Source organism: Drosophila hydei, unplaced genomic scaffold (genome assembly GCF_003285905.1).
Source record: "Drosophila hydei strain 15085-1641.00,03,60 unplaced genomic scaffold, DhydRS2 tig00008122-arrow-pilon, whole genome shotgun sequence".
Classification (NCBI taxonomy): Eukaryota; Metazoa; Arthropoda; class Insecta; order Diptera; family Drosophilidae; genus Drosophila; species Drosophila hydei.
The window spans coordinates 469,773-485,749 of NW_022045833.1; the positions used below are offsets into that span (position 1 = coordinate 469,773).

At 39.7% G+C, this 15,977-nt stretch overlaps 1 protein-coding gene across 1 annotated transcript; it reads right to left on the reverse strand.

Moving 5' to 3' along the window:
• Positions 1–13,542: 13,542 nt before the first annotated feature.
• LOC111600679 (lysosomal aspartic protease) lies at positions 13,543–15,176 on the reverse strand. Its single transcript, XM_023316929.2, has one exon. It carries the CDS (start codon positions 15,145–15,147, stop codon positions 13,963–13,965), a length of 1,185 nt encoding a protein of 394 aa, XP_023172697.2. The 5' UTR covers positions 15,148–15,176; the 3' UTR covers positions 13,543–13,962.
• Between the last annotated feature and the right edge of the window lie 801 nt (positions 15,177–15,977).

Below are 15,977 nucleotides of genomic sequence, written 5' to 3' on the forward strand. Positions count from 1 at the left end.
GTGCTAAAGGTAAACAGCGTAAAAATAAATGAAATTGCAATTGAATTGAATTGAAAATCAACTATATATTTAAATATTTATACACTCCAGAGTAAATATTATGCGATTTTCACACGGTCTGCTAAATTGACAGGCTGAATTTAAATAAACAAGCTGATTTTTTGTCCCATTTATAAACAGATACGCGCTTGTTTCATATGCATATATCTAGCTGTGTGTGTGTGTCTGTTTGTGTGTGTGCGCGCTATAATCCAAATGAAGTCATTGCCTAGCTGTCATAGAAACTGTTTTTATGCCCTGTTGCCAATATTGGGTATCATATCAATCGAAGGCAGCAGCCTCAGAAGAAAGCCAACAGGGCATAAGAGAAAAGTTTATTTGGATAGAGAGTTTTGATCACTGTGTTCTCATCTTACTACCCCTTGGATTATCAGAGTTATTTTATCTTAAGCTCATCAATTCCTCATATACTCTCATCTTATACTCAAAACTATTTTTAGGGTAACTACAAGTTGTTATTCTTTATATTAAATACTAATTACTTAAGATACTTTGCTTTGTCAGCTGTAAAACTAACATTTCGCCTTATTTCTTCCACTAAATTTACTTTTATAGGGTATCTACAGCCGGAGCTACGCCGCAGCTTTTGACTAAGCCATTCAAGTTTGTTACTATTTGATTATGTTTTGTATTTTTGGCATGCCAGTCACAGCAGATGTTGTGTCTATGAACGTGACACAGCCGTGTGTAGATAGGCCCATAAAAACGCCTACACACACATACACAGACACACACTAACACACAAATATATATGGAAATAGACGATGTTTGAATAGGAGCGGCATATGTAGATAGCTATGAAGCACGCAAGTCGCTTAAACTAACGCGTCGCCTTCGCAGACAGCCGGCTGAAACAAGGCAGGTTAATTTGGAAAATGGTCTCGAAGTCGGCCCGTTGACATTGTGGTCGTTGTAGCTGGCAACTTGTGTGAGTACCCACCTCAAAGAGTGTCAGGACAGCGACACGGAACAGTTGAGTTGTTAAGTGTCTGCTCGTTGAAAAACAAACACTGGCAACAATACGAACCGAAAGGTAATCAACTTGGCCTCTACGGTTACTGTTATAGATGTTTGGCTTTAGTTAACTTTTTAATGGAGCAAAATTATTGCCAAGGTAAGGCTGTTAGGGAAAAAGACACAGAGAGGGGGAGCGAGCAGCAGCTAGTTAGGTTAGCTAAACAAGGCAATCAGTGTGCATGAGATAATCGCATACAGTTTCCATTTCAGTTACAGTTTCTAGGGACATGGCTGCTGCCAAAAATTTGAGTTGGCCTTTTGTTCTTGTGCTTTGGCACAAAATGAAGATAAATGCTTGCCCAGAACGGTCACAAGTTATGCTTAGATAACTAATGGAAATGCCAGAGCGCCTAAATGCTTTGCACATTTCGAGTGGCTTAGGTCGGAGCTGCCGTTGACTTGGCCAGTTTAGTTTGACAGGTCTTTAAGGAGAGCTGACTGAGCTGGCCTGGCTTGGCCTGGTTACTGAGCGCATTTAAAGCAACGTCAAGCTGTTGCCCTCAATATATCCAAATTACAAATGCAAATCAAACTGTCCGATCTGGTTGGTTCCGGCTCTCGACTGGATTTGCCTTTGGCTTTCTACATACTGTTTATACTATATATATATATATATATATATATAGCTAAAGGGGCACGCCAGGATGTCAGAGTAATGTGCAAAATGTCAGACATGCATAAATTATAGGGTGTGTATCGTTGTTGTTGTTGCTGCTGCAGTTATTAAATGCATTTCATGTAGCAAATTTAAGCTTTAGCACGTTCTCTCGCTTGGCTCCAACTGCATTTTATTAAATTGAATGAACAAACAGCAACAGCAACAGCCAGTTAAATGCACTCTGAGTGCCTTTATAATGTCCTCGGCTGCACTTCAAAGGAACAATTCCCGTTTGTCCTTCATTGTTCGACTCGTTTGTTAAATTAGAGTTGGACGCGTGTTCCGTGCTTTGTTAAATCAGACTCGAGCTCAGAATTGTATTCCTAAGCAAAAGATACTTTACAAACTGCGGAATTTAGTCAAAGGAAGCAGTTTGCAAAGATTTGCAAATATTAAAATAATTTTTTTTAATCCACGTGGAGCCTGAAAATTTAAGAAAAGTTTTATTATAAATAAGTTATTATAAAAGTTTTATAAAAATATATATTTATAAATATTATATTATAAATATATATATATTATATTATATTATTATTTTTACTTTTAAGTGTATTATAATAAATATTATTGTCTCTTAAATTTTTATTTTTTTATATATAGCTAACAAATATTTTTAGTTTCAGCTTCCGATTTTAAACATTTTCATGGCTGACTTTATTAGTTGATTATTTCTGAGCTACAGTAAGAAATTAAAAACTACAAAATAAGATTTTCTTTATAACTATTCTAAGATCTTCGCAGATTCTATCAACAGCAGACGTTTCTATCGGCTGCTCGTTAATCATCCTTCCTACTTCTGCGTATAACCAGTTAAGAGCTATGTGCTTATCTGAAGGCAAAGACAGCCAAGTCAAACTGAGCCTTAATGCCATAAAACTGATTGGTGGACAGACCGAGCGCCGCTATCAGCCACAAATAATTTTTGTATATACAAATTGTGTCTATAAGAAAAAAGGGCCCCGCTAGAAAACCTTTATAACAATTTTAACATAAATGAATGGCGAGCTGACCGTCTGGCATTTCACAATTGGCTTGCAGCGACCTTTCTATTTTTAAGCTTTTGTTCAGTTGTCAGGATCGAGCTCATGAGTTAGTTGGGGGGAACGCCAATTGTAGAGCCTTATAATATATATAAAAAAAACGATTTCAGCAAGGTCAATCAAATTACGCTACATTGAATAAAGAGTCTTAAGTGTGGAATCATGTTTTTATTTATTAAGAAACAAACCAAAATTGAACACGCGTCCATCTCTATACCACAAGAACTTTGAAAACTTTCAGCTACAACTGTTGCTCGTTTCATTTCATAAATTTTACATGGACTTGCGAGTGGCTACCAAATATGCAACTGTTGAATTCCTTGCGTTCAAGTGGAGTCGGTCTTGTGCTTATGCGATGTGCCATATGCCATATGCCATATGCTTAAGTGCTGCTGAAATAAATTAGACAGACGGACAGACAGACAGACATACAGAAGTGAGTTGCACAAATACTTAGAAACAATCTCTTATGTTCTGCAAATGTCTTGCATTTTAAAACTACATATAAATAAATATGTTTATATATGTTCGTGGAAATCCTTCAACTGGTGCTCATCGTCGTCCTGTCATCTGCATACAGCTAACAACGTTTTGCACTCTCATCTGCTGACTGTAGCTTGAGCCCCACCTTTTCGCCTGGCTGTTAATTTGTTTCTATTGTTGGCTGCCTTTATAGTTAATTAATGCTGCTTGTCTTCACACACACACACACACACAAGAGCTTACACACTGTAGAGACATTCTTTAATACGATATTTGTTATTTCATATGCATGCCTGGGTCCTTAATAACTGCAACAATGTTGTAAGCAGCATACGAAACTTCAACTGCGTCTTTGTCTTGCCAACTGCAACAGCTGCTTCTACTGCAGAAGCACCAGCAGCAGCAACAGCAGAAGCTGTTGCCTTTCAGCATAAAGTCAATTTGTAGTCGGCAGTCCATTGTATATGCAGCTGCATTGTATATAGCAAATTATGTTTATCAAGTAAGAGAGGGCAAAAAAGTAGAAAGAACAACAAACTAGAAACTCGATGACTATGGCATGCCCTAGCTAGGATGCTAGCTGGTGAGATACATATATATGATATATAATAATATAATTTATCATAAACTAGTGTAGATAATGATTAACAGATTTAAAGGTCTGTAGTTATTATAATATTGGGGAATATCAGGGACGCGGCACCATTAGTAAATTGTAAGTACCGGAATTGGCAACAATTAAAGTCAAGCCTAAAAACTGACGTCAAAACTAACTGAAACTTCTAACTGGCTGAAATTGTTGGCATAACTAAGGAAACTGAGTGGCAACAATTCACAAATCGAATATGTGCAACACGCAGAAGTCAAACATCAAAATTCGCAGTAGTTTTAAACATACCTCGTTCTCTGTGCCAAAGTAATAGCTTTTAAATAATGTAAAAAATTCTAAAATAATTTCTTTCATATAATAATTATATTTATTTAAATATCTATCATATATTTTTCAAATTCAAATATTTAAAGTCATATTTTAAACAACTTTAATACTAACTGCTTTATTCTCTTTCTTATTCAGTAAAATATATAATATATATATATTGCTTAGTTCCTGAAAATGTATTACATATTGCGCCACTCTCTAGAAATACTCTTCATACTCTAGAGTATTGTAAACTTGCCATTTTATTAGAAAATATGCTGCAGCCATACGTATGCTCAATATTGCTCATACGCCCCAGGGCGTTGCTGCAAAATGCAAGTTTTTTTCTTTATTCATTTCCACACTAAAAGTTTAAAGTCTGTGCATGGTTTGACTTAACTTTAATTGAAAACTAACTACTAAGACAGTTGAGAGTTCAAATGAATTTATGAGATAACTACATAATATACATATAATATACATATATATATATATATATATATATATATATATGTATGTATGTATGTATATACAGATTATTGATTGGAAGCATGTGGCCTGTATTAATGGCTAATGCTGGGCGGGGCCCAAAGGTGCCAGATATATATTTAACACTTCAGATAAGCAAAAGACATTTGCCACGCCCGTGCAAGCTGGTTGAATGCCCTCCTTTTCAGGCAACCTGTTCTTATTGATTGCCGCGAAACGAATTCGTTTGAGTTTGCCTCTGCATTTGCGTTTGCCACTGATTTGCATTTAAAATGAAGGCCGCAGCAAAAATTTAATATGTATTCAAATTGGTTGCGGCATCTGAAAATATCAAATTTGTGCCTGCCCTTTGGCACGTGCCCCGTGCGGGGCTGCCACTGTTGCTCGGCACTAATTAGAAATGACTTTGCCGCGTATTAATGTCCCATTAAATATTTCATTTGATTTGTTTTGCCTGTTATTAAAATTCAATTTCAAGTGTTTACGTTGTCTATTTTTGTGCTGTTTACGCAAAAGTCGTGCGGCGTCGCGGCCCCTTTGTCTATGTCTGTCTCCGCTGCCTTTTTTGTGGCTATAATTCGAAATAAATTTGTTACGCCCATTAAATGTGGAATGATCAGGGGATAACAAGGGCCCAAGCCCATATATGCTATTTATGGAGCTTGGGCGGAGCTTTGCCCAAGATTTATGCGCCATGCAGAGCAGACTCCTGTTCTATTCTATGCCTGCGGCTGGCTTAGACATAAACAAAGTATACGCCATGTGAGCCGGGTCTAGGTAAGCCAGCTTGACTGCCAGCTGGCAAACATTTCAATTGTTGCCACATTTAAGCGGAAATTGTGCGGCAAACAGTTCATTGTGCGCCAAATGCTGAGCTGATTGCCTCTAATATTTTACAGCTGTCTTTGCAGGCGGCAGGCAAGCTCTCAGCTCCCGGTTGTCAGCTCTCAGCTGTGGCTAAATGCCAGCTCTAAGATGTCGCATAAAAATATCAATTGACGCATATAAATTTTATTAAAAATCAGCATTTCATGCTTTATATCGGCGTAGTTAAAGTAAAACTCTCAACGGATTTTCGCATCAAACATTCAAATTTGATGAGGACCCTTTGAAGTTGCTTCGGGATGCTCTCAGCTGGGATTTGCGACGTGTGGCATATGTCTGAGTGCCATTTATTGTTGACCGTTGGCTGGGCAAATCAACAGTTGGGTTAATAAGCTGCTGATAGCAAGCTGTCCTGGGACTAGCATATTTGATTGCCTCACCAACTGTGCAACAAATTGGTTCAGCAAAAATGCTTTTAAACATTTTGCTTAAACTTTTGTCAAAGTTCAGTTTTTTGTGCTTTGCACAATTGTCGCAACGAGACAAACATGCGAAATAGCAGCGCATATTTAACACTAAAAATGTTGCACAAATTGTTAAACATTTGTTGCTGCACTCGAGTTGGGTGTCAGAGCAACAGCAGCAGCAGCAGCAACAATGGGACAACAACAACAACAATAACAATTACAAGGAAGTAAATACTGTCAGGGAAAAGGGAAAGCGAAAAGCAAACGCAAATGATTTATATAGTATTACAATTTGAGTCTGATGTGCTAAAAAGTATCCCTTTATTATTGAAGAAAGCTCTGAATCTATTTCAATTTACTTGGAACTCGTTTTGTTTAAGTTCATTTGCGAATCTGTTCATTTCAAAAGTACTACATTTGAGAAATTTGTGAGTGAATTTTGTTGTAAACTAATGCACTTATGAACTAGCTCAACTTGGAACTAGTTCATTTGTGTAGCACTTCATTGCTGAACAAGTTAAGAGCATCTATTTGTAACGTGTTGCTTTGAAAACCAATCTATTTATGAACTGGTTCCACTAGGAACTAGTTCATTTGTGAACAAATTGGGAACTTCTCTATGTAATTTGTGAGTAAGTTCGCTGCTAATAATCTACTAATTTAATTGTGTATTATTTCATCTGTGAAACAGTTCATTTAAAACATTGCTATTTACTTGTGAACTAGTTTATTTTGGAACCATAACTGACTGAAACAATTTGACTATAAATTTATTATATTACTCTGTTTTTCTTAAATATATTGCTGAACTAGTTACTTTTGCATTGGTAATGTAACTGAGACTGAGCTAGTTCACTGGTGAATCTTTTAAAGAGCTGATTAAAAGGCTCAAATTACATATAAGCCTTTCAAATTGACTCCAATTACTAGTAAGCTTTACAAATCTGATGAATTCACTTGTGAACTAGCTCATTAAAAAGTTATTCAATCAAAGCAAATTATTAGCATTACCATACATATTGCTTCCTAAATTCAAATCCCTTTAAATAAGAATCACTTATGTCAGATCAGTTAAGCCCCATGCCAAACGCCATCTACAGGGTATAGGGACACATAAAGTTTTGTTACAAATTTTCCAAATTAAAAGTTGCAGGGACTAGCCAACCAGCAGCCAGCAGCCGCCATGGGAATTGCCAAGAGGTGGAGCAGTAGCAGCAGGAAGGAAGAGCTGCTTTGCTTTGCTTTGCTTTGCTCTGGGATCCCAAAGAGCGGGACGCTCAAAAACCCAAGCACCGATTCCGATTCCAATCCCGACCCAAACCCAGGACCCAGCCAATTCGACCCAGTCATGCAGTTAAGCAAACAAATTCTCGTGTGCAGAGAGTTTTGAGCACTGTACACATTGTCCGCTGCACGTCTTTTGGGCGTTGAAACTGGCGCCGTTTTCCATCAAATTTGCACCGAGCTCCGTTGCTGCTGCTACTGCTGCTGGCAGCATTTATAACTAACTCTCTGCCCACTGCCGCTGTCTCTCGGTGTCTGTCTGCAATATTTCCATTGAATTTTTTATGCCCCATGGGCGCGTCGGAAGTTGCAACTTTGTCGATTTGTTCGTATCGCTCGTAACGGGCAATTGATGGATTTAATTGCGGCTTGCGCAATATAAACGAGGCCAGAAAACTCCGTTGTGAAAATCTCATTAGTAATGCACACAGTGTATGCATCATCGGAATATTTTAGCGCATATTTAAATAGCTCAAAATACAAAAATATAAAATATTTAAAAATATTTAATTAAATTGTTCTAATTATAGTAAAATAATTATAATTTGTGCATGCTTAACTATCATTAAGTGTGCGTTTAAGCTAATTAAAAATGTAATAACAAAGCTTAAGGTATGAGTAGATAGCAGTAGAGTTTGTGGTTTATAAGATTATCAGTTCTCTGTCCAGCCCAACACCTCTGCTCAAGCCTCAGCGCTTCTAGGTCAATCAAGCGAACAATCGTTCCTAGCAGAGCTGAACCATGAAGAAATTAGTTACAAAGAAACGATCATAAATTTCTTATAATGGTTTCATATAGCTCAACTTAGCTTTGATTATACTAAAGAACAAGTATATATATACCTTATGGAATTCTAGGCTGGCAACACCCTTTTGCAGGCCAAAAAGGTCTCATTCATAAACATCAATTAGCCTTTAAGTAAGATAAGATAAACTGAAATTTAAATTTCATATAAATACACAAATGTTTTGTTTGCATCTTTTGAGCTTTTCCTTTGTCATGGCGCTTAAAGTAACACAATGAAATGCTTAAGGCACAAGTTTTTGCTACTTTATCCGAATAATCAGTAGGGAAAAATAAGCACAAAAAAATGGTAAAAAGACAAGCGGCCAGGCTTAAGGCACCCACTTCCTATTCCAACTCGCTGTGGCACACTTGAGACAGGTAGCCAGCAGTTCAGAGGATGAAAGGCGCAAACTTTTTGTATACATAATTCTAATGCTAAGTAAACAGATGGCCAGCGCGGTAGAAGTAGGGGGCGGCAAAGTCAAGTCGAAACTGCACAAGTCACTTGGGGGACCACATGCACATTCAAATGTCATCCGCAACTTTTATGAGAACTGCCCCAACAATGGCCAATAAGCAATGGCAATGACAACAGAAAAGCTGCCATTGCCCATATCGTATGCCAGTTGCTGTTGGCCATCCTCTGACTGAGAGCGGCAACTGCAACGGAAGTCAACGTCAATGCCAAACACTTTATCAAAAGTGCAGAGCGCATAAATCAAATTGTGCCCGTAGCAGTTGCAGCACTGGCACTCCCATATGAATGGCTGCTGGAACACTCGGGCCACGTACAAAAAATCCAATAAATGTTCAATGGTTAAACCATTAAAATTGGCCGGGCTAAGCAAGCGTTTGCTCTGCCCTTTCTGACACTTTGATGAGGCAGCTATAAAGCATAAGAGACAACAGAAATGCTTATATTTGAAAGCAGTCGAGCTGTAACTACACATTGAATGGATATAATTCAAAGTATGAAAATAGTAATCGAACTTATATAGAGGATTAATGAAATGAGCTCGTCAAATAAACACATCTTGTTGGCTCATAGAGCGCTGTTAACATACTAACTTACACAGCTAACAGCGCTCGTTAACAGTCGCTGTTAATGGACAGTTCAGAGCAGATTTGCTCTGTTAAAAGAGATTCAAGCAATACTTGCCTCAAGGTTAGCTTCTACTTAGAATTTAGTAAATTTAATTTGTAATTTTATACCTTGTTTCGAATCATTAAAATATCCGACATTAGAAGATTTTTTATTTCTACTTTTTTAATGATATGGAAAATATTAAAAATCACAGATATTATTGGGCTCAGGGTATCTCTCAGTCGGGACCCCGACTATAGCTTTCCAACTTGTTTTCTATTGCACTTTCATTCATCTGGGAATATTTAATAGCACTCATATTTCAATAGAAAAAGTGCTTTTTAATGTATTATAAATAAATATATACATATATAAATTTGGAAATGCATTTAGTATGCTGCCTTTTGCAGTATAATTTCTTAATCTTAAATTATGAATTATAAAAAAAATTTCCTTATCAGAAAAGAAGTCTTAAAATACTTGCAAATATTTTAAATTATTAATTATTGTGTAATAAATATCCGTTAAAAGTTTTTGGACGCGTAAAGCTTCTTCATTTCTTTTTACTTTCAAACTTACATAACTTTGTCAAAGTTAAATTGATGTTTTTTGAGACTTATCATTTTCTTAACGATTTGTTTTTTACACAAATCTTCATTCCGAATTTTATTATAATTTTCCAATTTCTATTTAATGCAGGTCTGATTAAATATATTTGTTTGCTGCACAGATTTATGCAAGTCAATTAACACATTAGGAACATGGTTTGGCACTTTAAAGCACGCCAAAATATAAAATCAATGTCAGACATATAAACTATCTGAAACAGTTTTGATTATATGCATTTAACAGGTGGAGCAGCTTTTCGTGAAATTTCAATTCAATTAGCTGCACTTTTGGCAGCAACTCTTGAACCTCTAAAGAGAACTAAAACTCGTTTATCTTCTGTTTAAGGGCAAAGCAAGTGTTAGCCATTTGACTGGATTCGCAGTGTGTCAGCTGAGGTTTGGGTCTGTGGGTCTCTGGCTCTGGCCATAAACAACTAAAAATGACTTTGCGCTTTTTGACAATGGGGCGCCAACAAAGTTTTTTTTTATTTTACTGTTGACTGTCAGCCACACGCGCACACAGAGAGGAGCTGTCAAGGTGTTAAATATTTTATGGGGATTTGCTTGTTGGCGCCCTGCGCTTGACGCTGCACACATGCCACTCCACTCTATTCCGGACTATCCTGACCGTCGCTGGCGCTGCATTTGGTGTCCTAATTAGCCTGCCCATTGCTGTTTGCTAACTGCAGTTCAGTTTTTCAACTGACTGACCAGCGAGACATTGGTATTCAAATTCCAAAACTCGAAATTCAAATTTAAATTCATATTCAAATTTCCCAGTTTTGTTTCGCGCTAAGCTCGTCAACGTACAACACGCCTGATTAGCTTCATTATGCAGCATTTTCGAAAAGCCATTTTAAGCTGCGACGCATGTGTATGTGCGTGTGTATGTGCGTGTGTGTTTTTGAAATTTGAAAGCCATGGCAAACAGCTTAATTAGTATGCATGTCACAGGCGTGCGAAACGAGCAGCACGCCAGCTGCGCTGACAGCTTACAAAAGGCTCAATGCCAATGTCAAACAAACACTCACTCAAATTCACACACACACACGCACGCACACGCACACTGCTGCGTGTTGGTCAGAAATAAAACTTTGCTTTAGTGGCTATCCATAAAGTGTTCAAATTGCTGTAATGCAATTAACAAGCATTTTAGCCTCAAGCAATACGCGGCGTATGCGTAATGCGTGCAGTTAAACAAACCTTAAAGTCAAGTAGTTGCTGCCAAATTGAGCACGTTTGCCGCTTAAAAAATGAGGCATGCTGACAGCTGAAGTTGTTGCAACATTATTGGAAACATTCTAGCGCACAGCTCTGTGTGTGTGGGTGTGCCTTAAAGACAGATGCCAAGACTAAAGCTAAGACACGTAATTTGACGAACAAAAAAATGCTAGGACAGGACCTTACCTACGACAAAATATATTGAGCAACAACAATGCGGTTGGCAACAGAAGATACAGTCGCTAAACAATATTTGAAATGGGAAACTCTTCAAGCACAGCTCGCAAGGCGGCTTAGATTAATGTGTTTTAGCTGCAGACACAAAAGGATTTTTGATAAATGATGGACAATTTTTTACAGGCAGCTCAAGTTGTTATACCTTAAAGCTCATGCACTTAAACTAATTGCCAGCATTGCTGCAAACTTGAATTGCAATGATTGGCAGGGTGTTCAAAGTGCAGGTGTGCGTGCGTGTGTGTGTGTGTGCAGCAGCTGTGCACACACATATACACGTTTAATTGCTATGGGCTCAAAAACTAATTGACATTTACAACGCAGACAGGTGTCCACAAGGCAATGCAAGCACAAAACATAACCCACCTGCCTACCTGCCTACCTGGCTACCTGTCTACCATGGCTATCTGCCTATCAAAACAGCTGACAGGCTCAAAATGACAGGGAGAAAGAGAGAGCGATTGCTGTGGCTAAGCAAAGCATTTCACACAAATGCCATATTAAAGTAATTAAGTAGCATAATAAGTTAGACATAGACCATGTGCCCTCCTCCGCTCTGCAGTCTCAGATCGTTGACATTTTTTGCCAGTCGGCAAATTGCCTTATTGACTCATTAGCCCAATTTTTGAGTGTCATTAGCTTTAGGCTTTGCTCTGCTGTCGACGAGCGACAAAAATTTAATAAAAACAGCAAGCAAATAAATTTACATAGAAATGTTGGGTCCAGGCCAGAGGGAGGACAATGCCACTGGCGATGACAATGTTTGCATAATCTTATCGAATGATTTAATTCAGCCATAGCTGTGGATGCTGCGGACGCTGCTGGTGAGCCTGTCAGTGGCAGTCGCAGGCTCTTTGCCATTTAGCTTTGTGATGCTTATCGCGTTGTGCTGTAGCCCAGCCACTATTGTTAAACCAAATGAGCTGGCTGTGTGTGTGTGTGCACCGTAAGCTGCCTCAGCCAATTACTTACTCTTGCTGGCTGACTGGCTGACGGGCTGGCTGTCATGGTGATTATGTGGGTGTAACACAGTTTACAGTTTTTCACTTGCCTTTTGGGCCGCCCAAAATATGTGACAAACTGTTTCACATATTACAAACACACATACAAACACTTGATTCGATTTGCCATTTGGCGCTTGAATTACTCAACAAGTGCCAGCACAAGTGCCTTTTATTAAAAATATTTCATTTGATTTCATAGTTTTTCCATTTCATATGACGCTTAAAAGTATGCTACACTTTATTTTCGACAAGTATTTGTGTTGCGCTTATAAGTATGCTACAATTTATTTTCGGCAAATTATTTATTTTGCGCTTAATGGTGACACGTGATAATCCTTTTTGTTGAAGCTGGCATTGATTTGCTAGATTTTACATAACTGATTTTCACTTCAAGCTCGGTTGCTTCTTGTTGTTGTTGTCGTTGATTGCGCAAATCCCCAGCGACACGTTTGCGCAAACTGGCTGCAACTGCTGTGAAATATTTTGCGCTTTAAAGGCAGCCATTCGTTGTTGCCCCTGTCTTGCACAATGCGAAAGTAGCTTAGTGTTGTTGTATTGGTAACTGGTGGCAAGCAAAAAATAAAGGGCTTAGCATTTAGCAGGCAAAGCGCCTGGCGATAAAAACCACTTTGAGCCCAAAGTATTTTGCAAATGGATTTCATGTTAGGCAGCTTTAGGGTTCCAAGTGGAAGAGACTTGAAAGCAAGTAGAAAACCAACAGGATGCTTAGCATAGCAACTTAAAAAGTCAACATGGGGCTTTAGGCCGTATATTGACCACTCATTATAGCCCAAAAAGAAGTCCCTAATTCCCGTTACTTTGTATTGAAATTATGAAAAGAAAAGGTTAAGCGAACAGCAATCAAAATCAGCATTTTTAAAGCCACAGCTATGCCAAGGGGTTGGATGAGTGGAAGACTTTAAAAGAAAAAGCCGCAAAAGCCGCTTGCCAGAGGCAAATATCAATAAAGGTCCTATAAGCCACGGAACCAGGCAGCAAAAAATTTGACTACTAAAAACCAAAAATACAAACAGAAAGCTGCACGACTAAGAGTCACCCTATGCGATTGAATAAAATAGCAGCTATGCTATATAGTGTTTATATAAGCGTGAGCCTTCAACATATAAAAAATAAAAGCGTCAACTGGCCTTTCTCACTGAAATGCGAAACGTTCTGTGTACGGTCGTAAAACTCGCAGAAAAAACTCGCTGAACCCTAAAACGTGAAAGCTAATGGATGCGTAGGGTGGTTGGGTGGGTGGTGGCAGAGATTTTGGTGCAGCGGTTACCAAATTTAAATTCAAATACGAACGTCGTTAACTTAAAGCTATTCATTTCAATATTTAAGCAACTGCGTCTGGGCTGCAGGATGTGGCAAAGGACATTGTTTATTTCTTGGTAAATCAATTACAGCTGTACAACTCCGCAAAGCTCTCAGGCGCTACCAAAACTCCGCTGCTGTCTTTCGTCACGGGCTTCACTTGCTATGATTGCTGGGAGCGAGTTTTGATTAGCTTCCGCCCACGCAGCTTGGCGGACATTTGACGTCAGCATGGCGTATACGCAATACGACCGGTCGGAATGGCCTGTGTGGTTGTGGCTGGGCCTGTGCCTGGGTCTGAGCCTGTTTGCCGCTTCGAGCAGGTAATAAAATAATAAAATGCCGTTTTCTGTTGCCTTAAATTTGTGTCAACTGCGCAGACTTTTCGCTGTCATGGCAGCCATTTAACAAGCAAGACAAAAAACACATAAAAAACAGAAAAGGAACACACAAGAAGCAGCTTCAACTGATGGCATCGGCGAAGCCAATGCGATGATTGCCCATGTCAAATTCTGTATAATATCTGCCGAGAAATACATCGCCCAATATCCAAAGCGGTCCACTGGGCGACGCCAAATCAACGGCGATGAAAGCTGAAGCGCAGACAGTGCGATCCGGGAATACATCATGGAACACATAATCCGTACCCTTGAGCTCAAAGCGACGGCTGCCCAGGATGAAAGTCAGTATGGGCAAATGAGGCACCTGCTCGCAGGGCACCGAGAATTGGCCATAAGCAGCGGGCGTTCCACCTATTGACTCATTAATGAGCATCGCCTGGTCGTAGGGCACGGCGATAAACGAGGTGCCCGTATCGATAATTACCTGACAGCCATTCAGGCACAGCTGCAGCTGGCCAATGCGCGCCGCCTCCAGCTTTATCTGCCAATAGGCGCGATGCGTGACAGGCACATAGGTGAAGTTGCCACGATAATAACGTGGACTGGAGCCCCCGAAGAAGAGATAACCACCCTCGCGACGACTCTTGGGCGCGCGATTGAGATACACAGAGAAGACGGGGCGCTTCAGCAGATTCTGCTCCATGATGGCATAAAAAGGCGGCTTGATGTTCTGTATGGAGATACCGCGATAGGCGAGGCCAAAGATGCCATCGAACTTGGCAGCCAGAAATATGGGTCCCGGCATATCCGTGGCCTCCGCAAACGTTTGATTCCTTATCTCCAGTCCAGCTACGCGCACCGTGTCGTGCGACAGATAGCCGGCGAGACGGCCGGAGCCGTATTGTATATCGAAGCGTTTGCCCATCGACTTGTAGCTGCTCGACAATTTGGCATTGAAGCGACTGTGTATCTGGCAGGCGAGCTTCTTGTGGCACGACTCGGAAGGCACCCACAGGTTCGCTGAGCCCGTATCGAAGATGACATTAAACGTCTGCTGAGGTGTGCCAATGCTAATGGGGCCAAAGTATTGTGCATCCAGATAGTTGCTCAGTGGCACACTTTTTGCCTCATTCTCGTTCGCCCAGCTGCTGTACCTGAGACGCAGTCGATCCATGCGTATGCCGAACTGCTGAAAGCGATGCCGCACCGAAGCGAACCGACTCAATGGCACCCGATACAGCGGGGAGCGCCGCCCATCAGCAGCAAATAGCTGCGATGACAGCAACAGCAACAACAGCAACTTCATTATGCTAGCAAACAGCTAGGCAATACTTGCAGTTATTAATATTCTGCTGCTGCTGCTGCTTGGCAGAAAATCAAAAGCTGATATGCTTGACGGCTTGACTGTTTGCTGCCTTGTTATGAGTATATAATACATTGCATTTAAATGTTGTCAGCAGCTTAAATTTCTCATGCATACAAATTTCACTTGAGTCTAGTAAATGTGCCGTAGCTGGCAATGCTCGACTAGCAAATACCTCGAAGTGACATGCCATTGCAGTAGGAATTGGAGCTGGACTTTGTGTGAAAAATATGAAATCAATTCAAGCCACATTTGATAACTTTAGCTCTACAGATGTGAGAGGTATGATCGAACTGACTAAAGCTGGAGAAGCTTTTCAAGCTAGTAATAGATAAAGTTATTGATTATATAAACAAGCTAGGTATACGAAATATTTGATACTGCTGTCAGCCACGCCTCCTTTTACCAATTACAAACATCTTTAGAAAACAAGTTATACCCCAAGCTAGCATTTTCAATGGTATCATTGTATAAAAAACGTAATTGGAAATGTGAGAGCTGTAATGAAATCCAAAGCAGCCCCAACAACAGGCACGCGTGAAGTGTGCCAAATCAAAGTGAGTGTCGGAGCGCAGCTCTTCAATTATGCTTGACAGGCAGCTCGATCTATGCTATGCTCAATTACAGCGGAGGTGACCCAGTCATGATCTAGTTATAATCAATCACATTAAGTAGACGCCCCCCCGCCTAGCTCAAGTTCGCTTTTGTGTAGCATACTTTTTAGGGCAATGTCAAAATTTCTGACAGATTACGACAGACGCCAGCGAAACTTG

What these genes read in the sequence shown, in the direction of transcription:
- LOC111600679 (XM_023316929.2), bottom strand. Translation starts at nt 15,147, where the DNA reads ATGAAGTTGCTGTTGTTGCTGTTGCTGTCATCGCAGCTATTTGCTGCT.